We start from the raw sequence: 26,731 nt of genomic DNA, 5'->3' as shown, positions 1-26,731 counted from the left end.
CTACTTGTTAGAGAAATAAATACGAAAAGTGTGCAAGAAGAGAGTTTGTTTAAAATCTGCACTCTGCGGTGTTACACTTAAAATGTGAACTTATGGGAAATTCCTAATGCATGAAGGTAACGGAACATCGCTGTGTCAACACCGCTAGATGCTTACGTGACGATTTTCTGTCATTTTTGTGCCGGCCAGCCCGTCCCTGAGACTGGCTGTAACGTCCCAAGCAAAAAGAAAGAGCAAAGTAGCTCTTTCAAACAGAGCACCATCTAGAGTAAAAAAATCAAGTACTGCAATACAGCACTGAAATAGACTTCTGGCTATTCAGGGTAAGACCTGCTGCTGGCTCCTGGAAGATGAAGGCACTCGCAGTAGCCCGCCAGCTTCCAAGTACTGACTTAGCCCTGTTGTGGAAGTGGTGCAACTTCCCTGAGCTGGGCTGCAAAGGTAAACGAGAATTTGACCAAACATGGTAATAAAGGCATGAGGTTGTGCTAAGAAACTGTCCGATATTAAGATTTCTATTTTAATAAGGGAGTTCAAAAGTACAGATGTGAGGGAGCTGATTGTGTTCCCTCCCTTCAGTGGGGAGATAAATGCCAGGCAAGGGCAGGCTGGCTAAAAATAAGAACCCCTGACGTGGTCAGTAAGTTGCAAACGCCTCTTTCTGAGCAGAAAGGACTAGACCTCAGTATCCTGGGCTAGCCAAAGTGCTGTGAAATGGCAGGAGCAGTGTTACGTGGTGTGGTGTTCAGCAGAACTGGTGGCTCTCGGAGTGCTGAAATTGCCACGCACGCTTAGCATCGTGCCCGGCGCTGAGGCTGAGCGGAGGGGGCGATCTCCTTGCTGGGGTTATCGGTGCTCAGGCGCTGAGTGGTAAAATCCTGCCAGTGGATAATGATCCGCAAAATTTGATTTGCAAATGCTTCGGTGTCATTCATCCGATGGTCGTAGTATAGACCCCTTGGACAAGCTAACGTATTTAGGCTGTTAACTGAACAGGGAAGATTTTGACAGCAAACTTTTCATCGTTTGAATGCTTGTTTTCTGTAGGGAGTATGTACAGGGAACAGAGAGCCGTTGTACCTCGGCACTAGGGCACACATCCTGCACTGATCTGCAGCTTGCACAGCACCAGGGACTTGAGAGGAATTTCACGGAGCTTTAGCTCTGAGCAGTTTGATACCAGTGGAAACGAAAGGACGAGGAATCGGCTTGCCCTGAACTGTGCTGTGTTTCAGGCATGTGATGGCAGTTTGCTGTCATTTTTTTTTCTTCCGAGCCGTAGCAGCAGACTTGTGCGCCGCGCCTGAACACAATCCCTGCATGCATTCCCTCCCTCTCTGTTTCTCTTGGCTCTTGTTAAACTCCACGGCTTGTCTTGTGGGACCTTTCCAATGAGAGAGTGAGCGGGAGAGAAAGGAGCAGCGCTGATTTCTCTACAGTGCAAATTGAGCATGAAATGGGCAGTGTGGAAGCGGCTAACGGGGCTATGGAGGCAGCTCTCGAATGCTATTCATAGGCACGTTCAGCTGAAGAAGCAGCGGCACCAGGAAGAGAGGAGAGCGAGTGAACCGAACGTGGGAAGTTTAATTTGATTTTGCTAGCCTCGAGTTCTGGCATTTCGGAGCCGATGCCTGGAAGGTTTTTTCAGTTAACTGCTGGGAAACGAAGGAGAGACCTGGAACTGTTAGGCCTTGGCTAGGGATCCCATCCATGGAAAGAATAGATCATTGTAGCAGGGGTAAGTAGTACACAGCCTTTCAGAGATCCTCTATACTTGATATAAGATCCTTTTTGTTTACTGGCACAATGTAGTAGCAATGCTAAAATAAAACCAGCTGAAAGAAAGCCTTAAGGATGGCACCAAATGCTAATGTGGCAATAAAGAGTGAGTCAGATCACAACTTCACAGGCAGTGTTTGCTTTGCAGAATTATCAGATGTCCTTTAAAGGGGGCATTTCTTGCATTTTTGTGTAGACTGTCTTGCATTACTGATTTTAAAGACAAGGATAATGCAACCTGTGGCCCTCCCTCCAGAGATTAACCTGTGGCCTTTTGGAAGATTTTTGCGCTGAGCAAGTCAGTCTGAAAGACGTATTAATGAGGGACAAGGAATTAACTGGGAGTGGGGCTGGGAAACATCCCGGTAGTGGTTTCCGACCTCAGTAAAAGTGAATGGATGTTCAGATCCTTTTTTTTTTTTTAAACTTCTAGTGAGTCTTATACCAATTAGAGAAATGAAGAGCCAGTAAAAAAAAAGGAGTGTGTTGCATTTTATGGTGCTAGATGTATTGCTGATAACACCTAGAACACTTCCTTTTTTATGGGGCTAGGTTCACCAAAGATTTCTTTTTAAAATGAAAATATTTTGTAATATATTTGCTTTTTATCTTTCATGTGTCCTTGAAAGATAATCTTTGGAATATCAAGCAATGTTTATTGGTAAAGAGGACGCACATCTGCCCTGAATGTTTATTTGCACAAGGAATTTTATAACCCTTTATTTAGGTGTTGCTTTTTGACACTGATACGTACCTATATGAAACATAGATTTGGATGATTTGGTGCAGGGACACTTACCGCTCATCTTAGAGCTGTGCTGACAGGAACCATAGAGAAGTGTACAGTAGACAGATAACTTTTTAGAAGATTACATGCATTATTTTTCATTCATAGCCAGTGAATTATTAACGAGACAAAATCAACATTTGCTATCCGGACTTTCTAGGAATGACTTTGTCCACATGCCTACCTCTAAAATTCCTGCCACGGGCAGCTCAGGGCTACTCCAGGCTCTAGACAGGCAGTGCAGATCGGTGCAAAGCATCTTCAAGAGCCCTGCAGAATAACTCGGCGAGTTACCCTTGCACCTCCCCTTGGAAAAGGCAAGTGGATGTGAGCCCTTGGGATGTGTCGTAACTTCTCCCTTTGTGCTGCCTCAGCTCTCCTGCCTCCTGTGTAGGAGAGTTGGACTTAACCCACTTCCTATTTCCTGCCTATCTTTGCTCGTCGCTTTTCACATGGCCCAATGAGCCTTTTGTTGCTTGCTCCCCGATTTGCATATGTGACTAAGGGCATCTCTTTACGTTCATTTGTGATCTCTGTTAGCTGTCAGGCTGAGTGACACCTTTCACTTGAGCTTGTGGTTAGTGTGACAAGTAAGAGCTGGTGATAAAGCATCTACGTTCCTAAAAATGTGAGCTTCGTAGTTGCCATAAGTCAAAGAAGCGGAGAGCTTTCTTGTGTTTTATTTACGTGTATGGGGCTGAGCAGCCGGAGTAGGGTAGGGAGGCATTCGGACTGGCTGCTTTCAAAATGCTGGACTGTTCGCATGGCAGTGCTTTCCACATGCAAAATGCAGTAACTGTGAGATTTAAATTCATTGTTTGGAGTCTATCTACTTGACTTGGGCAGGTTTTTTTTACTCCTGCTGATCCCTTACAACACAATTCTGTGAGTAGCTGTGGTTTTCTGCTTCCTCCTTCCCTTCTTTCCATCCCTTCCCTTCCTTCCTCTCCTTCTTTCTTATGTTTCACATTTTAAAAGCTGTGAATTGGCAGGGAACAACCTGATACGCTCTGGAGCTCTAGGAGACAAACTCCTAACAAATACCATGCAGCTCATCAAACCTCAGAAGTCTGAAATCGATGAGGAATTCAGAGTCCTCTGCCTGGTCCAGAAATGCTGTTTGCACGATGCACTCTGAAAGGGCCTTTCCATAAAGATGCTCAAAGATGTGTTCAAACTCTTCTTACATCAAAACCAAACCAACCCCCTCTGCTTGGCCCTGCTTTATCGTACCTGGAGGTATCTGTGCCAGGAATTGCTGCAATGTTTGTAATTACGTTTTGTCAGCAGTGTAATATTAATAGGAACCTCTACCCTTAGCCATTTAACATGTCCTTGCGATTGCTTTTACTAAGGAAATGCTTCACTTACGCGATACATTGTTTTATGGAAAATTGAAAGAGATGACTCGTGTACCTCCAGATTATTTTAATTTCCTTTTGGCCGCACTGCAGTTGTTGCTCTCTCTCCTTTCCCTGTGAGCCCTGACGTCTGTGCAGGAAGCTACACGGGGCCCGCAGGCAGTATCCTGATGGCTGCTTTTCTCCACCCGGCTGGGGCAGGGGTGCCTGGAGGGCTCAGTGCTTCAGCCGCTCCGTGAAAATGCTGAGACCGTGCAGCAAGACATCGCTCCCTCCTCCTGTGGCTGTCAAAGTGGCATGTGCTGCTTTCTCCGAGCAACAAAACAACCGTTTAATCAACAGCATGCCATAATGGAGGCTCTGTATTTGCTGGAACCAGATGCGCTCGTGTTTCTGAGGCCAGGCTTGCCCGGCGAGCTGTCCTTGGAGTAGCCGTGGTTTTGGTTTCCATCATAGGTGCACTAGCAAACTGCTTCTTCCCTTGTGTCCTATCCCATGGTGTGTCTGTTGGTGGTCAGAAGGAGTAGATGGGGTCAGGGACAGATTCTGCTCATTTACCTTCTAGTGCCTGATCCCCGAAGCACATGGCTGTGCAGGAGAGTACGTGTGCTCCAGGGCCGCTCTCACCCCGGCGCCTGGAGTATTGAGTAGCACCTAATAAGCTCTCTTGAGGATGAGTTTGCAGAAGGAACACGATTGCCTGCGCCCTTCCGTACTCTGATAGGTTCTGGCAGTGATTCCCCAGCTGTGGCCGCAGTTACTGAATGCGGGACTTTGCATGTGGCTGCCACGTGTAGCTTATTACCCTGTTACAAGTCTGGCAGAGTACAGGAACCCTGCACCCATGGCAAATGTTTGTTTGAGAGCCACTGCTTAGTGGCATTTTTGTTGTGTTTTTTGGAACCCCAGGCACTAGGAGTAGTGCCCCCCACAAGAAAAGAGGAGAAAATGAGGTTAGCATGGAAGTGAAAAAACAAATACCCACATAGGAAAGAAACCTGTGAAGCATATCTGGTAGTAGCTCTGTTTTTCTCCCATCTCTTCCCAAATTTTATTACCAGTGAGATTCTGCTTCATACCAAGGAACCAGAACATCCAGATTTCAACCAAGTAAGGTGAAAAGCAGTTTTCAGTCTGGTGACTGTAATGTAGAAAGTTCTCTCTCTAACTTAACGTTTTGGGTCTAGTTTCTCCGATGAGCATTATCTCTATTACCTAGAATACATGGAGTAAGGAAATTTCTTAATTGTCAGTTCCTATAGGGCTTTAAAGACAAAACCCAAACCTACCAAATTCCAGCCAGAAAACCCACAGGTGGCAAATTCAACTTATGGAGCGTTGCAGGATGTTGTGCCTCTTTGCCAGTTGCTGAGTTCCTGAAGCACTTCTCTGCATGCAGCTGCATCAAGGAGGATGTTTGTTAGTTTGTTTTTAATAGCATCTGGTATTTTAACTTCATGAAAACACTCTGTTTTCAGACCCTAAGAAGTAGTTTTTTGCCTAATGGAGTCCCTCATGGTTGCATCTCAGAAGTTTTTGTGAATATTTCATTGCTTATGAAGATTGACCTTCTTACACACTTGGAGGAAATAAACGGGTGAGACCACAGGAGAAAACATTTGCAACTTAATACATGAAAATCTGGGAAAAGTATCTCTGATACAATTCTATGAGATTGTTTGTCTCAACAAGCTCAGGCATCAGATATATTTGGCGTGAGAATTAAAACAACAAACTCCAGCAGCATACACCTAAGCTGCCTGCACTGGCAGCTCAACCTGGGATCAGGGACCGAAAGTAAACTCTTTTGAAGTCACACATTTCTAACTGCAGTAGGAGTGCAATTCTGTCAAGGTTAGTCTTGGATTCTTCTTCACAGGAGCACAAACTGGATCCCACTGTGCTTGGTGTCTGAGAGCAGCACTACAGCAGCACTCTGGCATGGCACGGAGAGGCCCCCCTCCCCAAAACTGCACGCAGGACTGGGAAGTAGCCAGGAACTGCCTTCCATCTCCTCTTGCTGCGTGTAACAGAAATGTGGCTCAGGACAAGTTTTTTGTCCGGTTTCATTTTTATTTTATATTGCCGGCTTAGTTCATTAGTAGTTCTTAATCTGCCTTATCTTTTACTTTCTGTCTAATTGGCTGCCGTTAGTACTCAGGGTCGAACTGTCTTGCACTGGTTGCTGTGGGAAACTGAAAGCTATCAGGTCTGAAGCTGCTGTATTTGCAGCGGTGTCTTTCCTGGCATGAAGTTACAAGAGCACTACATCCCCCGTATGTTGCAGCTTTGCAAATTCTTCCTGACAAGGGGCTGCTTCTGGACGTGCACCTGGTGAGCACTGTGTTGTAACCCAAGGAGGTTCTCATCACCAAGAAAACAAATTCTTCCTTCTCAGCTCGAGTAGCATAATGGAAATCAACACCTGTCAGACTGATGCTGGTAACTCTAGTCAGTGCTAAAAGCAGTTGAATTTCAGTCTGAAGCTGGCTGCTGCTTGCACATAGGCACCCTGTGTTTTTCTATCCAACATCTACTGGGGCTATTCCTCTGCTTTGCCTGATTAAGTGCACTTTCCTGCTCCAAAGACATGCCACTAGCAAAAATCTTCAAGCTTCAGTGTGTGAACGGCCTTAATAACCTTTACCCAGCATTGCATTCTGGAGTCAGCCTCTAAGATGCCAAATCCGAGAACAATTAGTTCTCAAGAGATGCTCCTCTTCTCTGCCGTGTTAAGATGATGCCACTTGCCAGCCACTTGCGAGAGAGTTCAGGTGGAAGTGTATTTAAAAAGTTGCGGCAGCTAAAAACGCCAAATGAGCTCTGTTTTTCACATGTCCTAGTCAGCAGGCGTCCCCTGCACGCTCCCCTCTATCTTTAAAGTTATCCTCCACAATAGTTTTTGATTTGCAAAGCAACTCGAGGGGTGTCACAGCCTCTTTCAGAAGCACAGCGAGATACGCAGTGTGCACGCATGACCTCATTGGAAGCTTATGTTGAAAATGAAATAACAAAATAACCCCAAAAGAGACCGGATCTGGTGCTTGCATGGCACATATGGAGTTGTTATGACATCCAGCATGATTCAAGCACCTCAGAGATCCTGCTGTGGGGTAAGTATCTGCCCTTTTCTCTAGCTGTGCATATTTATAAGCGACAGTAGGATTTATTAGTCTTGAAGGTGAGGCTGAGTTGAAGGGGTGCTGACTGTTGAATAATCACGCTTCCAAATGAAAAACTGTCTCATGTAATTTGCAAGCTTAAAATAGTTCTCAAAGTAACTACAGGCAAAATACACTTCCCATAACCTTTTAAATTTACTTGGTGCTTATATTTATGTAAAATTAGTCCTTCTGAGTACACCTGTGAGTTGATGGGAACTTGTCTGCTAGAAGGAGAATTTAAGCCAGCATTTAATACCACTTTTATTGCTAGAGTCCTCCTGACACATTGCAATGATGTCTTCTCTTTTACTCTGCTCAATCCATGGGGAAAAAATAGGATATGTTCATGGGAACGTTATGCCTATTTACTGCAGAGGAGCATTTGAGTTTAATTCTGCATACAAACATCAAGCTGAATTAGTCAGTGAACCTCAGTGCCAATATTAGCACACTTAGGTGGCCAGAATTAATCTATGCGATGCTTATACACAGTTTGATCATACGTGCTTTACGAACGTGACGTGGAAATTCAGCCACCCTGGCAGAGCTTGGCTGCATGCCTTTCACCCGGGCGCAGATCACAGTTCTGGCAGGCCTGCAGCAATGCGGGGATCGTCTGGAGGTGGTGTGCAATGCGCCGTGCTCCGTGCACATCAGAGGTGCTGTGGGTGATTTTGTCACACTGCTCTTAGCTCGGAGAAGTAATCTGTGGCATTACAGGAGATGCCTCTTGTTCTTGTCTTGTTGAGCTCTGTTTGATTTTTGTTGCTCTTAGGTGCCTCTTCTGAGGTTTCGAAGGGATGATTTCAAAGAGCAGTAAATAAATGGAGTTCAGATATAGAGATATTCTTTAAACATTTCTTCCTTGTCTTTACTTTCATCATTAGTTCTGAATATTTGTGCTCAGATATAGAAGCTGCTCTGTTGGAAATGTTCTTTGCTGCTCTGAAGCCACAATTTGGTAATGAAAAAGATAAAACAGGAGAAGATGGGGAAACCGTGTGGGGGTAAAATTAGTACATTTAGCAAGATAAATTCTGGAGAGAGGGGGAAAATGGCCAGATAAATACATTTTTGCTGTCAGAGGAATTAGAGAATGTTTCCCTGTGCAAAAAGAGTTGCCAACCTGCATTTTCAAATACTGTAAAATAATACCTTCAAATATATCAAAAAATAGGTTTTGAAGGTGCCCCATTGCAAGATAAACTGATGTAAGTAATGGGTTCTGCTAAATGAAAATGAAGTGGTGTTTGAATCGCTAGGGCAATTTGAAAGGTAGTGAAGGTATTGTCTGGTAGGAGACTAGAGCTGAGGCAGGCAGTAAAAGGCTTTTCCTGTGATGTGTCTACAGCTTTAGGTTTGAACAGTGTTAAGGCATTTAACTTCCCAAGTATTTGTCCCAAGGATATTTGGGCCCTAGATTATTTTTTTTTTAAAATAGAGAAATATTTCACAGGAAAATCAGCCTCATATTTCTTGCTCTTGGCCATCAGATGTACTTTTCACCCAGTACATACATTCCAAAGCGATGCATAAAGGTGGCAAGATGACCTGTGGTTTTTCTCTCGTCTGATTTGCTTAATTGCACAAACATCGTAAATTAACGAGAGGACAGGCATCAAGGAGACATTAGAAGCGTGGTGGTTTAGAAAGAAAAAAAGGTCCATCGCTAGTATTGTCAGAAAAAATCATCGAATGTAACAGGGGTTTGCAAACGTAATGAGCTTTTGCTATGGCTGAGTTTGAGCAGCAGCAATTTCAGTTGCATGTGTCTGGCTGCTTTTGCCAGGGAGTTAACCTTAAATTCCATCTTGGAAAAACGTAAAAAGATTACCAGGTTTCCTTGGAACAATGACACATCCTCTGCCAGGAAAAGCATCAGCCTTTCCACTGACTTCAAGCTCCTGGCGACAGTCAGCTCTTCATCATCCTTGCCATCTCTCCTCGACGTTCCTACAGATGTGCGCCATGTTTGGGATGAAACCTGTTGAAGTTTCTCTTGCCTGTGAGGCTGGTTCATGGCCATCCGCCCCATCACACCATCCCGTGCCAGGCAGCTCGGCTCACTGAGACCTCTCCCTCGCCCCCGGACCGCTGCGCTGGGCGCTGCTCAGGGAGCACAGCCGGGCAGGTCGCGCACTGCAGGCAGTGCGAGGGCTGGGTCTGCTAAGGAAGCTTGCAAACTTCTAGTAACTTTAATATTATGAAGCCTTGCAGGTTTTCCTGAGTCTGGAGAGAGCAGTTGTATTCGGTGTATGTCTGGAGTTACTTTGATGGGCCATGAAATGCATTTTTCACATGATTTGCATTATGTCGTGCACAGGTAGGTATGCTTTGTCTGTTGCTTCACCGCAGGTTGTATGGCAATAAAGGATGTAGTGCACTTCATGCGTGCAGATCCAAACAGAAGAGAGGCAGCACTGCGCATTCAGGAATGTGTCAGGAGCTGCACCTGCTGCTCGGGGTCAGGGACAGGCATGTTTCTGTCCGTATCTCGCTCCGAGATGCCAGAAATGTGTCTGCCGGCTCAGGCCTGGTAATGGATATGTGTGGTTGTGCTTACATTTTGCTCAAAAACCTGGTACTCGCTCCCCGAGGCTTTATAGTGTGGTGATTCTGTACCACCAGTGTCACTAAAAGTTTTTGCAAGAGCCAGTCACCGGTGTGCAAATACAGCAAGGCAGGAGCTGGAGGGTTTGGGGCTGCCTGCTGGCTCCCAATCAGCGCAGCAATTTCTCGGGAATTTAGATAAGAACTTGAGAGATGCTGTGTGGAGTACTGAGGTCGACTTCAAGAGGACGTGAGAGTTATCCATAGGCCTGTGCTGCTCGCTCTAGTGGCCTTCCGAGGGTCAGCGTGGGCTCACACCTCCGACACGGGGCTGGCCCCAGAGGGCTGCCTTGCCCAAAGCGCGGCGGGGCGGCAGGGCTGGAGCGTGGCAGGAAAGTCTCTGCTCTCTCTGTTTGCAAGGAGGGAGAAGACTTGAAGGGAGGAAGAACCATATTTTCCTAGCCTATAATCTTCATTCTGTAATTAATTGTTAACTATTTAATGCCTCCAACACTGAATACTAACCGTAACTCTCTTTCTGCTTAGTTTTTATTTTTTTTCTTAGCTTCAAGTAAGATTTTAAGCTTCAGACAACAGCACTGTGCAAAATGATTTATGTGACTGGAAGCGAGGCAAGTTCATGGTGTTAGTTACCACAGGCGTGGACAGCTTTGCCAGAGCCCTTGTAACCTTTTCTGTAAGTATGTGCTGTTCTGCGCGCCGGCGCTCTGCCAGCGGCCACGCGCTGTTCACTTGCTGAGATGTGTGTGAGGGAGATCAAGAGCAAGTGTTCGTGGCTTTATGAAGTAGAAGCTGAAATAAATAAGCTTCGCAGACGAATCAAGTCTGTTTCCCAAGCCTTGCACAAATTATCCTTTCAGCGGGAGAGCTGGATGATGGAGTTAGCATCCCTTGGGAAACGGGGAAATTAAAGCCAAAGCTACCTAAGTGAGCTTCCTGTGGCATCTGGGGGTCAGGGGATGGCTGGGAGGAGCAGACACAGCCCCATTCACCTTGCAAAGCAACGCCAGCTCTTACCTGGGCAGGATTTGGCACTTGAATTTGGTACCAACAGCCCTAGCCTCAGCAGCAGATTTATGTAGTGCTCTTCCTTAAAATCATTTTTTAAAGTTTTTGTAGTTCGAGAAGAGCCCACAGTTGTGGTATAAAGCGTAAAAATGATTGCATGAATCTCAAAGCTGTATTTTCATTACTTTTCTGCCTGTGATGACACATGCTCATGAAACAGGGCCTCTCAAAAGCTGCCTCTGTTCTAATTCACATCCTGCCCTCAGTCACTAGCCCTTCCTTTTTCAGTCCCTGTGTGGGGAGCATGGCAGGTCCCGCACAGGTTCACAGCAGGTTTGAAGTTGTGGGGCTCCAAACAAACAAATGAGGCTTTAAAACACCTGCTGCTTTGCTCCGAGCACAGATCTGCCAGAGTTTGATGCGAGGATTATTCTTGGAGGGAGAGCAGAAGGGAACTCCAAAGCCACTTTCGAGAGGACAGGAGAGGGCGTTTGTTTTGTTCCTGCTGCTCTGGGAGGTAAACGCACAGGCACAGAGCTGTGCTCGGTAAAACTACCAAGCTTTTCAGTAAGATGTCTGCATGTGCCATGTCATAACTAGCTTCCCCTCCTGTTTGCTGTGGTGTCGTTTATCTCTGCGAGAGGAGTGACCAATAAATCATCCCTGCAGGAGACTCCTGTAATCGCTGTCTTTATCTGCTGGCTTACTGGAGATGAGCTGCTTTTTCTCAGACAGTGGGAAGACCACATGAACTAGAAGCATTTTGAAGCTAGTCCTGCCTGTAAATACTATCAGTAAAGTCTTGGTTAGCAAGCACTGCTCTTTTTTGGCAAAATTCTGTATGAACAAGGTATGTAACTTCTTTTTAAGTTGGAAGACAAAATTGTGAAACTTGCTATTTCAGAGTGGATGGGTACAGTGAGGTTGTGATCGCTTCTTCAGCTGTGTCCTGCTCTTGGAAATCTTTGCTGCTCTTTGGTTTATTATTGTTCCCGTTGTTGGGCAGTTACCCGTTGTTCATTGCATCAGGCATCACTACAGCTCTTACTGGTCAGCAGCACAAAGTGACAGCGTGTGCTTTTGCAGGAACAGGAAGAGTTCCTCACCCGCTCCAGGATTTAGCACATCAGTTCTTTGGTGGTCTATACAGAAAGGCAGAGTGAAGACTCACAGGTTGTCTTTAGCCATGTAAAGGAAAATTTGAATGATACCTTGACATAAATTTTATGGTACCAGATGCATCTGTCCTTTGTAGGATGTCTTGTTTGTAAGATACACTGCAGGAGGAAAGGCTTTTAAATATCGTGGTATCGATGATTTTGGAACAGCATTAATGTATATCAAAATAAAAATTAGGCCACATCGGAGCAGGGAGCATAAGTGAATCTTGCAGGGTATTTTGCTGCGAGGATAGTTACATTACAAGACAAACCCAGCAGATTTCCCTGTGTGCACAATTCTGCTCTCTGTCCCTCAGCAGTCATGAGACTGGCTGCAGGAAGAGGGGCAGTCACTGAGCTCTTACAGCTTTTCTCTGAAACAAGACACTTCCGTATATGTAGGGCGATACAATGGGTTTAAAATACCACTTCTAACCATGGGCAGATTAGCGAGAGAAATTACTAAGGAATTGACCCATCGTGTCACCCTGGGACTTGGGAACAAAAACACTGTACTGGTTGATAATGTTATGCAGATTATTGCAGCCCCTGTGCAGGCATTTTTTATTTGTTTTACAGGACATGTAAAACAGCCTAGGAGCTCGTTTTGTGAGACGTGTGCCGGGATGTCACGTAAATGGCTCGAGGGAATGACTTGCTCCCTCTCGTCGGAATCCAGGGAGCTGTGCTGGTCGGGCTGGCTGCTGCCTGGTGTCAGAGCATCTCCCCTGCAGCCAGATGCCCCGGGGAGGTGTCTGCGGGTGCCCGGGTGCGATGCTGCAGGGGAGGCCCCTTGACAAGCAGCCCGCGATGAAGCTGTGCACTAGCAGGGGACCCTTGGGGCAGTAGGAATCGGTGCAGCTTACCACAGTGCCTGGCTCCTTCCCTGGCATTTTACTGCCACAGGAACCAGCACAATCCCAGTAGACCAGAGAAGTTCAGAGGAGAGCTGCCCAGCTGCTGAGGCCTCCAAGTGGGCTGAGCCATTCTCTGCTGTAGCACAAGCAGCACATGTTAGTCCCGGAATCTGTCTAAACGGGGAATTTCAGAAGCATTAAAATGAAAGCTAACCGCGTGGGTGTAAAGTCAATGAATATAAATCAGCCGGTTAATCCTCAGGTAGGTATGCTCTTTCAAATGGAAAATGATCTGAGTTTGCTGTAACCTAGTCCTCCTACACGCAGGGACCTCACGCCTACGGATGATTCACTTTCTATTTCTGGAGAGATCGTGTGTGGACTTGGCTTGACACGAGTCCAAACTGGTGTAAATGGCAGCAATATGCGAGAGGAAAGGTGATGCAACTCAACCTTTGTCTTAACTCGACCCGTACCTTTTTCTACCCCGTCTCGTGTTGCACAGAATCAAGCCTTGTGTGTGCCCGGGGAGCTGCTGCAGTTGTGTGTCGCCGATTTCACGGCCTGGCTTTGCAGGTAGGCAGAGGCCGAGAAGCGATGTGCAGCCCTCGGGATGCGCTTTAGCACTGGTGAACTTTAAGGAAGGCAAGGCCTGAAATTTCGTTGTGGGCGGACAGAGTAGGTGTATGTACTCTAAATAAGCAGTGGGGAGATTAAAGGATGGAAACTTTTCTCCTTGAGTAGGAAACCCGCTTTTAATTGAACTGGAGCTCCCTGGAACCTGACACACGTGGAAAATATTTCCAGCCATGTATTAGCTTTCCTTTAACTGCGTGCTTTGTTTTTTTGTTTTTCTTTGACTGTTAGTTTGAAAATATAGTAGCACGTGAAATATGAAATTTGATAGCAAAGAATGATGATAAAGTGGTGGGGAATGTGCAGTGCAGAAATAAATAATTGTGTTTAATCACGTTTATGGCAGCAGGCCACGTAGTGCTACACACATAGAAAAGTCAGTCTTACAAATCTTTAAAATTGTCTCCTTCTGGAATGTGATCTTTTAGGGTAAGTAAGCTCACCGTGTTACAGATCCTCTGAAGCAGTTTGAAAGGTTTATCTCCAGGGCTGTGCTGCACACCAGCTGCAAGGGGATGTGAGCGTGTGTAAAAGTCTCAAAGTTTTCACTGAAAAGCTTTAGGGAAGAAAGTTCTCTCCAAAGGGGAGATAAATTCTCCCTTGGTGGAACCGAAAGGCTGCCCAGAAGCTGAAAAAAATAAAGAGTGTGCTAAGGAAGTGGTTGGTACAAGAAGAGCTGCAAGAGTGGTTGAGGGAGACGCTCCATGCGTGTTCTGGAGAGGTGACTTGTGACGGGGTGAACTAGTGTCCAAACAGAGGTGACACCGAGTGGATTCATCCTGAAGAACTTGCACGGCGTTTTAAAACTTTCTATATCCTACTAAGTAAAAAGCAGCTTCAGTGAGCTTAAATGTTCTGAAATGACCCCAGTTAGGTCCAGTTTAGACTGAAAGTGCAAACTGTGCTTCTGTTACAAATCCTTTGATGGAAAGTTGTTATTTGCTCACCAAAAAACACTTCCACAAATGCCCATCCCACTGGGGGTCAGGAGAGCAGCGACAGCTGGGTGCTGAGGGGCTGAGGCCTCATCCTGCTCATGTGCCTCTGCTCTTTCTGCCCTGCTGAAGGATCTCCTCTCCTTAAAACAGCTTTTCGGAAGACGTTTGTTTTGTTGATTTGTTTTGCAAACGGTCTTAATTTGCATAGGATCAATTTGTAACTTCACTTTTGGGTGAAGATCATTAAACTTAAGCCCCTGGAAGTGCAGGACATGAAGACCCCTGGGAGCAGCAGGGCCAGCAGAGGACTTGTGGCTCTGTGTGTACAGGAAGGACGTGGTTAAATCTCCTCTCACCGCTCTGAGAAAAGCACGTCCTGGTGTTGTATTTAATGACTCTTTGCATCTGATGAATGGCACCATAAAACTCTCTGTTGTGGTAAATTGCTTGACAGCACTGGAATTAGGATATGTGTTTTATTATCCAACGTCTGCCTGAACATACAAAATAAAAAATGAATAAAATTGGAGGGGATCACTGTTATCTGATACATGAATATTTATGGAGATATTTTCAGTGAACAATTAATTTGCAGACTTCTAAGCGAGAGGTTTAATCCCTGCCTTGAACAGTTTGCCTTCCTCTGATTGTTTTATTTTTGTACCATATTTTTATTTTTAAACTGTCAGGGGAGATGCCAAAACCCGATGACATTAGAGGGTCTGTGCAAGGCACGAATGCTGAATGGTTTCTACCTGACAACTCCAGACAGACGAGCGTTTCCCTGGTTCCCTGATACTCAGCATGTCTTGCAGCAAGTTGATGTGACTGTTGTGCTTCGTGCATTATTCCATGGCTGGCTCACTGACCTGTCTTTCTCTCTCCCTCTTCTCCCCACCCCCTGCCTTGGTGTAGCTCTCGCTCCCGGAGGAACAGAATGAAGTGACGAGGAACGGCTGCGAATCCAAGGAGCTGGTCTACCTTGTACAGATCTCGTGCCAGGTAAATGCCACGTTTTCTCCCCCCACCTTGTTTTGCAGCCTGTGTTGCGCTATGTTTAGTGACAGCCTCATAATATTTTGATATGGCACTTCTCTGCAGTGTGTGGATTTTTTCCCACTTCTCCACTAGCTCAGTCCTCAGAAGGATGCTGTCTGTGGTGCTGTGACCGGCTAATTTTAAGGAAACAAAGGGAACATCAAGGGGAGAAAAACGAATCAGTTAAGCAAATAATCCCGGCTGCAATTTGTGCAGAGCCACACGATTAGCCCAGGGACACAAGCAGGCATGTTCAGGTGGCGTGCGTGTGCCTGCCAGTCGTGGGGGAGCGCACGCCGACACACCAGGGATGTAAACAGAGGAAATACGTGAGCGAGACTGCCCGCCAGTATTCCTGTCGGTTAAGGCATGCTGCTGGGAGCCAGGAGCTGGGGACTCCGGATCCGTTCCCAGAAATGTCTCCAGAAGGCTGACATGAAATTCTTTCGCTGCCTCTGCTACCGTGGTACCAAAATGCTTTGGGCAAATAAATCTGCTGCCTTGTACCACAGATCCCATCTGCTAGTGCAGGGATAGTGACTCTGTAAAATGCTACATACTGGGTTATCATATTTTAATATACCAAAGAAAATTGTTGTTTGTGGGAGACCTATTGCACTGGTAAACTCAATTGGGAGTTAATGCCTTTGAGGTTGTTTCCTGGTCTCAGCGTAGCAGTCCTTTTCTTGATTCATCTCAGCACTTCGTGAGCACACATCTCAGCAATTTATCCCGAACATTAATGGGAATTACTGTGGGGTCTGTCTCTGTCTTTGAAGCTCTTGTTCTGGTTCTGCTGACATTTCTCAGGTACTAAAATGAAGTGGATGGAGCAGGCATGCCTGTGTTGTCTGCGCTGAGCTGTGCGGGGTAAGGGAGCGTTTGCTGTCACACCGTGCAGCACAGTGCCGTTACCACACAGACAGGCTGGGAATTTGCAGTGAAGTTGCTCCTCTGCATTACTCCAGGTGCACGCTGCTGTGGTGTGTTCAAAGAGAGCTGAGGAGCAAAGCATTTTGCTCCAGTTTGAAGGTGAAGCTTGGCACAAGCTGAGCTGCAGCAATGTGTATTTAACGTGATAGAAACGCGTGGAATAATTCTTCTCTGTTGTCAGGGCTTACGGTGCAAGAGCACTCACAGACACGTGTGTCTATACGTGCGTATACAAGTGCTGCTCTTCAGAGAGGGAGGAGAGGCTGAGAGCGAACATCTCCTAAAATTGCCTGTGGTTGGCCAATTTGCTAGTACTGCTCTGACTGAGCTGTGGCCAGTTTCGTAAATATAATCATTTTTTAGAAAAGGAGTCCAGGCCAACAGGCAGCGCTGCAAAATGTAATGGGGGACCCGTGTCTGTGTCCCAGCCAAGAGCAGCATGGTGACTTACAGTGGGATTTTTCTAGGGACTCAAGGAAATTTAAATTTCCATGTATTTTGGGTCCTCGCATGTTTGGGACTTCATTCAAAGTGCTCTTTACAGTTGAACTTTAAATTTGTGCCTGACTGACTGTTTCAGTTGGGCTTTAGAATGTACTGGCACTTCAAAACCGTCCGTTGCTTTAGAGCCACTGTACCCTAGCCTCGGAGCACACCACTTCTGATCTTCCTGCCTACCTTACTGACTTCTTTAAAGATTACCAGGACACCCTCAGGTATAGTTGTGTTTTTAAACCCTGCAGAACACGTAAGCGCAGGAGCAAGCCTCCGGAGTTGCAGAAAGCCAGCGTGAGGCACAGATGGTGCCGTGATGGAAGTGAGCCCAGCTGTCCAGCAGTTGGTCTGACACTTCTGGCAGACCCTCAGGTGCTTCTCGGGTATGTTTCTGAGACTACAGTGGAGATCTGATTTCTCCGGGGACAGTGTGGTGAGTTCTTTGCCTTGCCCAAGGCAGATGCTACTTTGCAGGCAGACCTAACTGAGCTGCTGCCCAGTAGATCCAGAGGCTGTGAATCGTGCCCAGCTGCTGAGTTGTTACTTTCTTTTTCAGTGTTTTACTCAACTAAAATGAAAGCACTGGGAGTTGGCCTTATCACTTTAAAGGATGGGCACAGAACCAGCCACCTTTTCGTTTAGTAATCCGACTATCTAGGGTTTCTCCACACCCCGAGTTTGTGATTCATCTCTCGTGTTAGTCTGTCCCTGCCTCTCAGATCCTTACAAAGCTGAGAAACGTGTGGCATCTGGATTCAATGAAGGGAAAGGCATGGAAGGAGCTGCACAGCTGAGTATCATTTCTACCGTGGAGATACTTCACCCCTGACATCTCGTGGCCTCTCCTAATGTCCAGGGAAAGATTCCATTCTGTCACACGCTGGATACCAGCGGTGTCTGGATGGATTTGGCTCCACATTCGAATTAAATGGGAGGTGTGAAATAGCTCATGGAATGATAGTGCAGTGGGGAGAGATTTTGGCAAGATGCGTTTGTATCAGGCCAAAAATACTGAAGGAGGGAGGAAAAAAAGCCTATAAAACAAATTTTACTTTGCTTGCCCTTTGGATATGCTACTAACATTGGTGTTCAGCCTACTGCAACAGCTTGCAAGTCTCCTTGATTTCTCATGTGGGCACAGAGAAAAATAATTCTGTTAATTAGGGCTAAATCTGTATAAATTTAAAAGCTTTAAGATAGTTGTGATTTGTTGCAAAAACAAGAGAGTGTGGTGAAAAGCAAGGGCATTTGGCCATCCTGGCAACTTTAGATTACAAACTTTAGAGAAATAAGCTGAAAAGCCTGGCTCTGGGATCGAACACATTGTACTACTGTGCCTTGCCCAATTTGGACTGTATGCAGATACAATCTGTGTGTTGTGTGGTCCATAAAAAAGACATTTATTTTGTTATTTCGCTCTGTAGCAGACAACAAACCCAAAGCTTTTGAACATTAGACTTTTAAAGTATCCAGCTCAGCCTTAGCTGTGTTTGGCAGACTACAATTCGGCATTTACACTAAGGAAATTCTATCCCACTCTTTCCCATCTGTAAGTATAATTTTAGTGGTGTAAAGAGAATTATTGTTTGATGACTCTTTTGCAAAACCTTCCCAAATAAAGTTTAAAAAAAATTTTGAGATGTGTTTGTGACACATTTCTGCTGCAAGTCAGCTTGTGAAACACAAGCTTTGTGTGAGGTTCAGAGGGGTTTTTTAAAGTCTCTATTCAGCTTTTCTTCTACTTAGAGATCTCAGAAAATTAATCCAGGTTATTAGCTCTTAAGAAGAGGTGGGAATATATAGAAAGCTGTTCCAAGGGTTTTTGAAAAGTGGAAAGACGGGATTCTTCTTTTGATTGCTTGGAACAAATTTAATCATGAAGACTAACAGATGACTAAGGTAGGTTTTTAAGTTTTGTTTGAAAGATCTGATTTTTGTTTTGTTTTTTAGAGCAATGAAGGTGGACTTAGCTTTTTTCCAAGGAAGATTTCACTGTTTAACTTTCACTCGTTTCCAGGAGATTGCTTTCAGGACATGCACAGTTCCAGCTGTTGACAGATTGCTATTACTAAAGTGAATACAAATAAAATCCCTTTCTATGATGAAAGAAGGGTGGTTGGGAAGAAAAAAAAAAGACTTGTAAGCAATCTACAAATGCTTGAAATCTGAGGAAAGGTTTCTGGGAAAAGGAATCCTGTTCTGAGGTTGCTCTTTCCCAGAGCACAGACAGTATGCCACGTGCATTTTGGCTAGGAAGGAAAATGCCTTTTAGGAATGGTAGAGATGGTTTTTTGTGTAGGAAATGGAGAAGCATAAAATGCTGGGATGGGGGGTGTGAGGACTGTACCTGTGAACCTTCCGAACTCCGCAGGCAGTAACTGCGAGCTTTAACAATGACCACAGACCTTAAAGGACCACAGAGGATGTCTGAGGCCTTGCTGAGTTTGTGCTGTACCTGTAGGCTGTGAAGGTCCACTGACAGCGTCTGCAGTTCTTGCTGAGTTCCACAGGGATAAGCAAAGAATTTACAAGGTCTGCAACACATTTAAAAGGGGTTACTATGTGTGTTGAGAATAAATCAACGAGAGTAAGAGCCTGCAAAAAGGTTGAAATAGGCTAATCCATCCAACATGTTTTGTGGAGTTGTAAAGCAGGCTGAAAATCTGCCTTTTTAATGTTTTTAGATTTGCTTGTGTGACATTACAGCAGCAACTCCCTGCATACACGCTGAAGTATTATAACATAAGAATGGCTAATCTAAGCTGTTATTCTGAAGAACAACAGAAAAATAAAAAGCATGTGCCACTCATTGCAGTGTGAGATCTGCAGTGTTTCAGTGCTACAAAACACCGTTTTTGTGAAATTTGAAATGGCAAGGAGAGAACAAGAGAGAAGTTGTGAAAATGTTCTAAGGAAGAAGACCTTAAGCTCTAGATATCACTTGTGCTTTTTATCCTTCATTTTCATTATCACTGATTATCATTGCTGAAACAGAAATGACAGGCACTAGGAACCAGAGAAGATAGACCGTGCAGGCCTGGCTGATGTTTAAAAAATCACAGGCCTAGATCTCATGATAGTCCCTGAAACACAGCTTGGCTGCTGTGATCCCAGAACAAAGCCACACTACATCCTCTGTTTCCTGGGTACTTTTCATGGGATAATGCCAGCTTCCTGCAAAGGCAGACCTTTTGCTGCAACCTAGGTGGATTTCTAAGGCTGTTCCCAAGGCAGGAAGCTCTCGTGGTCCAAGCGGGGGTTTTCTCCATTTTTCTGCTTGCATTTGCATACCTTGTGCTGGCAGTAAGTTAAGCCACACAGCTTTGTTGTATAGGATTCACAGTACTTTGCCCTGTTCCTGTTATTTGTTCGGGGCAGCCGTTGCTGTCTGTGCTGCATTCAATTTGATTGATAGAATAAGGTCTCTGATGTACTGGGTGAAGGCATTTACGCAAATATACGCCCCTTGTATCTCCCAGCTCTGCCTTGCAGGAGATTCAAGCTCGGTATCTTCTGTCTGAAGAACAGTATTTGCAAAACCCTGAAGGCAACCCCATCCAGCGTTCCATGGCTGGAAGCGTGGTCGCAATAATAAGTGTTTCAGGGGCAGCAGAGAGAATGCCAGGAAAAAATGGGATCCAAGTAGGAAGAACAGTCAGGACTCCCCATCCTGGGTGGTTTGTGGGGAGAGAAGAGTGGAATATAGTTTCACAGAAGCAAATGTCTTACTCAGACTACTAATGTCTAAAGTATGGTTTGCTGATTCCATCTGCCTGTGATAGTCCATGCTAAAAACCACAAACTGCTTGCAGTAGGATTTTTGAGTCAAGCATTTGAAAACCTTTCATATGATTGTTTTTTTTCTCTGAAGGGCTTGTTCTTCAGTATATAGTAGCTTTGTCTCGTGCGACTGAGGCTCAAACACCTAGAGAACAGTCACTGAGTAAGTACTGCAAAATTTGCTCCTGTGAAAACCTACAATTCTTTAACCAGATGGGGCTCTAAGGGCCAAATTCTAACACACATACATAATTGTGTGTGTGTGTGTGTGTATATACAAAGAAAAAAGCTAGTCTCGTCTGTGTTAATGGGATAGATCTATGTTGGAGCATCCCAGCTGGGTCCTACTCAGTGCAGAATCTGCTCCTCAGAGTACGTGTTACTTGCTTCTGCTTTCTTAACATAGAATTTGCTGCCTTTGTTGTTTCAGGAAGATTTTACTAAACAAAAGCAGTTACCGTGTCATTTTATTGCGCAGTAAATTCAGGTGATGCTTCACACTGTGCCTGTTGCTGTCAGGCTGCAGCCTGCTGCCCCCATCCATGTACCCTCACTCCTTCCACTTGAGGTCCAGTGACCTTGGAGCTGCTGGATGGGTCCTACCAGGGATGAAAACCAAATCCCCCCTGTGGCTGGTGGAATGCTTTCAGTGGTGGTGCAGCCAAACTGAAGTAGGTGCAAAATGGGCATGCACTGAACTACGAGGGTATGCCCTGGTTTCATAGCGTATTTATTAGGTGCTTTGTACAGGCAGTGCATAGGGACCTACAGTGTGTGCTAAAGCTTTGTCTGTTCAGGAGGGCTCAGGGAAAGGTACTCTGGTTTAAAATGCAGGTCACAGTCATGGCCCTTTCCCCCTAGCTTGTTTTCTGCGCTTCTTTACTGACACAGGTACCACTTGCCTGAAGATAACAGCAGCAAAATGCCTGGAGAAATCTAACTTTCACCACCAAGTTTGCCCATGAGAGTTAGGTACCTCACATGCTTGCATGTGTTTGAAAAGCCCTCTCGTGATATCAGGTATTTATTTCTAACTCCCCCCAAACTTTTAAAATCCTGACCACGGGCCTTTATGGATCAAGTATTTCTAGCCTGTCCTTCCAGATGCTCTCAAACATTGAAGCCTCTGCCTTAAGCATTTCTGGGGGGAGAAGGGTTGTTTTATGCTAGTCAAAATAAAGCAACTAAAATCCTTGTTCCCACAGTGCCAATCCATCACTTGATGTGCTGTGCTTGAGTGGTTGCTCGTAGGCTGTATATGCCTTCTGCTCTCAATAGCACTAAATAAAAGTGAAGGACAATAGTAGCTGGGGTTAATAAGGAATGTATGAAGCTGGCAAGCAGACTGAAAAGAGCTGCTGGGCTATGTTCAAAGCTTGGGCAATGCCGAAGCACTGGCAAGGTAGCGTTTTTGAGAAACTTGGGTCTGTTCCAGGCTTTTTGAAAGTGAAGTAGCATCTGTAGGGGAGAGAGAGAAAGTATTGAATTGCATTGGAAGCCTTTAAAACTGCATAATTAACATCTATTACTGTGTAGCTGTTAGGGTAATACTAAAGGATAAATTCATTCAATAATTAGGATAATAATCATTAAGGACGAGGACCTGACTGACTGTTCTTTGGAGTTTTGCCACCCGACACTGATTTGGGTAGGGCGGCACTCCCATCAGCCAGGATTAACGCTGTGCTGCGCTGCCTCCTTTCCTTTGCTAAAAACACATACTGCACCGTTCCCGCTCTGCTCCTCATGGCATTTATATATAGCTCTGTGACAGCTCATTTACCAGAGTGGTTTGGACATGTGTGACAATGGAGGTAGCAGTTCTGGGGCGAAGAGGAGTTCTCTGCACCATGTGGCACTGCCTTTTAGTCTGCAGCGTGCGGAGGCACTCGGCAGGATGGCTGCGTGGGGACCGAGAGGCGCTGGCAGGACGGCTTCCAAGGCTCGCGCCGCTTGCTCGCTTTTGTCATTTGCAGTGTGTTTGTGCTCCTCAGGACTCTGGAGTGGACACGTGGAAGCCAGCTGCTGTGTGCAGTGCTGGGTGGGGCGTGATGGATCCGGGAGCAGCACAGCGCTGACCTGCGGCAGCACCGCGGCTCTGGGGTCTCGTTGCCCACCGTGGGGTCGCTCCTGTCCCAGCCACAGAGCAGTCAGTGCTCTTGTGTGTGAGTCTGTCCACTGATAATGGGGTGAAGGACAGCTGGGGGTTGGTATTTCATTTCTCCATTATGGCACTCGGATTTTTCTCTATTTAAATACGTGTTTTGAAGGAAGCGAGGTCAGTGTGGGCCTTACTTGTTCTTGACTCTCTGTGCTTGAGATGCAATAACAGGGTTCTAGCTGTGCATGGGTTTTGGATTGAATGATTTATTTCTTGAGTGACAGTGCAGAGATAAATATTATCATGGAACTGCTTATGCTATGGCAAATCCCTTCAGCAGGTGCAAGTGTAGATGCATTTCAAGCTGTCCCTTCAGTATGCCGAAGACAGGGGCTTGCTCTGCTCTGTGAATGGCTTCAGCTTCCAGCTCTAGCAGGGAAGAGGTCTGGTGAATTTATTTGACAGTGGTTTTTACTGGGGAAAGAGGATATCTGAAAACGGTCACCGTAAGATAACAGCCTGGCAGTTCCTCAGACTTGCATCGGACTGAGCTGCCGTCCGCTATCTGTGAAGGGAGCTGGTGAGTGCTGCAGGGCGGCAGCTGCCCCGCGTGCGCCTCAGGTGCTTCTCTGTGATGGAAACCCAGCTGAGTGAGTGCTCCGTGTAGTCCTGGTCTAGAAAGGGAAGCAGAGCAAGAGGGAGAATTATTTCTTGGAATGAAATGCCAAATCGCATGGATGTGCTGCCACGAAGGTTTCTGAAGCAGGAGAGGCTTTTACAGGGATGTGGTGGTTTGTTAACGGTGTGTCCGTTGGGCATTTTGCCTGCAGAGAGAAAGCTCTGAATTAGAGAGATCCATCTTGTTGTATCTAAATTGTATTCTATTTAGCTCTGGAGCAAGAGTGAAAATCAGTGTTGAAATTTAAGAGGACAGGGTAGCGATTATGGTTTCTTTCTGCCAGCGCTGCCTTTTGGCAGGGTCTGCTGTCACGGGGCGCTTTGCGGATGAGGCAGGGCCCGGCCGCAGATGGCAGAGAGCACTTGGCTCGAAGTGCTCTGCAGAGACCTCGATTCCTGCCCCATAGCTGGGCAAGTGGAAAAGCGTGGCTGAGGAGCAGCGTGTCTACAATTTCACTTGTTTTACAACTTCTCCAAGAGCCGCGTTTGGTTCAGATCCAAACTGAGAGGACTGTGGTGGATGCCCCTGGTTTTCTTAGCTGATGTTTATTCCTTGTGGAGGTTGAACACGTGCACTTGTAACAGCAATATGACAGTGCCTGTGTCTTTGGGAGAGTCGACAGCCATTTGGGGCAGGTAACAAAGCAGTTCTGTGCAGTAGCATCCTTTGATCAGCCAGCAGAGCAGTGAAATGGGCTGAGCACAGCCAGTTCACCCCCGTGCTCCCTCTGACTTTACAGAGTGCTTTGACTCATTGCATTTGAAAATGAAGAAGGACTGTTTGTCTTAGCAGTTGGGCCAACCGAGACCTATTTCAGCGTTATAAAGAGGAGAAGCTGTGCTTGGCAGCTTGGTCCTTGTTTTCTGGCTGTAAGGTCAGAAGGAGCCTTTAACACTGTAACTGGTTTTCTCTCAAGGAAATGTCAATATCTATACTTCAAGGAAGTTTTGTAGCTAGCCTCGAAGCCGTGTTACTGTGAAGACTGTGTATACAGGAAAATGAAGGAAATCCCGTTGGATGTCACAGCTTGAATTTTGAGACTTGACAATAAAATTGTTATGCATTTAGCAGCTTTCCAAATCTGATCAGCCTGGCTGGGAGAGAGCCGTTGAAAAAGGACAGGTAAGACACCTCCATGGTGTTTTGTTTTGTTGGTGATAATCCCTTAAAGAAAGCCCCAGCGAGACTGAGGACATGTGCATGTCTTAGCAGTGTGGCTGGGCTCCAGTAGATGAGCTGGCACAGGGAGCGTAGAAGCAGAATAACCCGAGTTTGGTGCAAGCAAGGGGTGTCCCCTGGTCCTGCTTGCCGCCAGCCCCGGCAGGTCTGCGGAGCTCCCGGAGCTCCCAGCCAGAGGCACCGGGCTGCCGCCTGCCTGCCATAGCGGGGCTGGGACCCCCGAGAGCTTCATGCTGTGCCTTTCTGAGCGGGGACAGAGATGTGAGCTCTTAGCTCTAATAACAGCTGAGCGAGCATCAGAAAAAAGGTGAGGTGAGCGTGGTTACGGTGCCTCAAACCTGAAGGACTTGCACGTCAATAGACGTGCCTTGGAAGAGCCTCTCTAACCTTCCAGGCAGCAGCTTCCTTGGACATAAGGGGGAGGAGGTGCAGCGTTTTCATTGTTTGTAGCAGGTCTTTGCCATCGCTGAACAAAGGGGTAAAATTCTCAGTCTGGGACGTTTGCAAAAGCTATGTCCTACCAGTCACACTGACTGCACCTTGATGAGCTGAAGCCTGATGGTGTAGAGAAAATTTGTAGTTGAGTTGGTTTGGTAATAAAGCCCTGATATCACCTTCTTCAATAACTAGAGGTGCAATAAGATTTGTTTAAAAAAAAAAAAAAAGTTTTTCCTTTGAATGAAGTAAATCCTTCATAATTGCATCCCTTTTGTTCTAGTTTGATGGAACATAAAATTAACATTAAGTTAATAAATGCTTATCTTCTGATTACAGCGGGTACAGTGCTATCAAATAACCCAGATGCTTGCCTGCTCTTTTATGCAGATGTGCTTATCAGGGGAAACGGCTTCATCACACGTGCCAACTGGCTTTTGAGGCAGGACCCCTGCCCTGATCGTTAGATCTCCCCAAGTGCGATGCCGCAACATAGGCGGATTTTTGTTCTGGAGAAAACCTGCCCTGGAGTCAGTGGCAGAATTCTCAGAGGGAACGTGACCAAGCTCAGTCCTTAAATCTTTGTATCCAGTAGGGCTTTCTCCCAGCTACAGTGTGGGCTTGTGCCCCAGGCTGGTTAGAAACCATCGGGCAGGTGCTCTTTGTCGCTGGGCTGGGCAATTTATTGACCTAGTTTGGCAACCACTGAGCAAGGTTTACACTTGCAGTGTGAACCAACTAAGAGTCAGCTCATCGCAGGCCTGCTGCGGATTCCTGAGTTCCCCACTTCCTTGGCAGGGCTGAGAGCCTCCAGGCTTCAAAAGCTGCGAATGTGCAGGCAGGCTGGGGGATGTGGCGTTAAGCACAGCTGCCAACTGATATTGTTAGGTACCGTGGAGCAAGTTTGCAATCAAGAGCTCGGGCCTTGACAGATGAAGAAGAGGGAACACTCTTTTTGTCTAATGATGCATTTTTAACTGATCTGTGGTTTTTAAAAGTCCCGTGTTTATTTTAAACGTTGTGGTCTACCTTTTTAAAAGACCACGTCATAGATATTAGGGAATTAAAGATGGCCTTTCTCAAACATTTTGTCTCCTAGGTCTTGGCACCGCTCTTCAGTGTTTCTTCTTGAGGCTGGTACAGGCAGCTGCCAAAAAAGCAGCTCTGTTTCCAATTTGGCTTCAGCTCCAGTTCTGTTAACAAAACTTCTCCGAAGCTGCTTCTCTTTCTTGTGCTTCCTAAATAATGTTTCTCCTTTCTACCTGCTTTCCTCGAGTTTTGGTTGGCTGCAGCTTTAACCCACCTGCTTGCTGGTGGGGCTTTCTGGCCTGTGCAATGACTCCAGCCCCCGATTCTTTGCAGCATTTTTATCAGAGGCAGCCGGATGCCTTGCTGCACTGGTTTTGTGTGTTTGTTTTACCTCCAAATGTGCTGGGTACAGTTCAGGGCACAGGATATAGCCAGGTTTTGTCCTAAGGAGCTTCCCTTTTAATTGTAGGATTTCAGCGCTCATTCTGCGCCCTGCCAGGAGCCCCCTGCTCCTGACGAGCCCACTGCCCTCCTCCGGGACAGCCCCCAGGGAGGTCGGCTGGAAGCTGACCCTGGGCTCAGGCACAAACCACAGCAATGAGACCAGGAGGAGCAGGCTTAGGCAGAGAGAAGAAAGTGCCGGTCCCACAGCTGTGCCAGGTAGCAGGCTGTCCGTTCTCCTGCTGATCCTCAGCTCTCCAGGCAGACACGAGCACCTTCTGACCTCACTTGTGCCCACAATGCATTGTTGTTAATCCCTAATTAATTTTTTTTTTTTACTGTATGCGTTTACAGACTGTC

The 26,731-nt window shown here is 46.1% G+C and overlaps 1 protein-coding gene across 2 annotated transcripts in view; it reads left to right on the top strand.

Annotated features, from left to right (window-relative positions):
- Nucleotides 1-26,731, top strand: part of ARHGAP32 (Rho GTPase activating protein 32) — a 259,950-nt gene that overhangs the window by 143,428 nt on the left and 89,791 nt on the right. For both annotated transcript variants that reach the window (XM_035555641.2, XM_050715088.1), the window contains exon 6: nucleotides 15,177-15,263. In XM_035555641.2, the coding sequence (XP_035411534.1) occupies nucleotides 15,177-15,263 (87 nt within the window). The remainder of the gene's footprint in view (nucleotides 1-15,176; nucleotides 15,264-26,731) is intronic.

This window comes from Cygnus atratus, chromosome 22 (genome assembly GCF_013377495.2).
Source record: "Cygnus atratus isolate AKBS03 ecotype Queensland, Australia chromosome 22, CAtr_DNAZoo_HiC_assembly, whole genome shotgun sequence".
NCBI classification, from domain to species: domain Eukaryota; kingdom Metazoa; phylum Chordata; class Aves; order Anseriformes; family Anatidae; genus Cygnus; species Cygnus atratus.
This window is presented reverse-complemented; position numbering and strand designations above follow the sequence as displayed.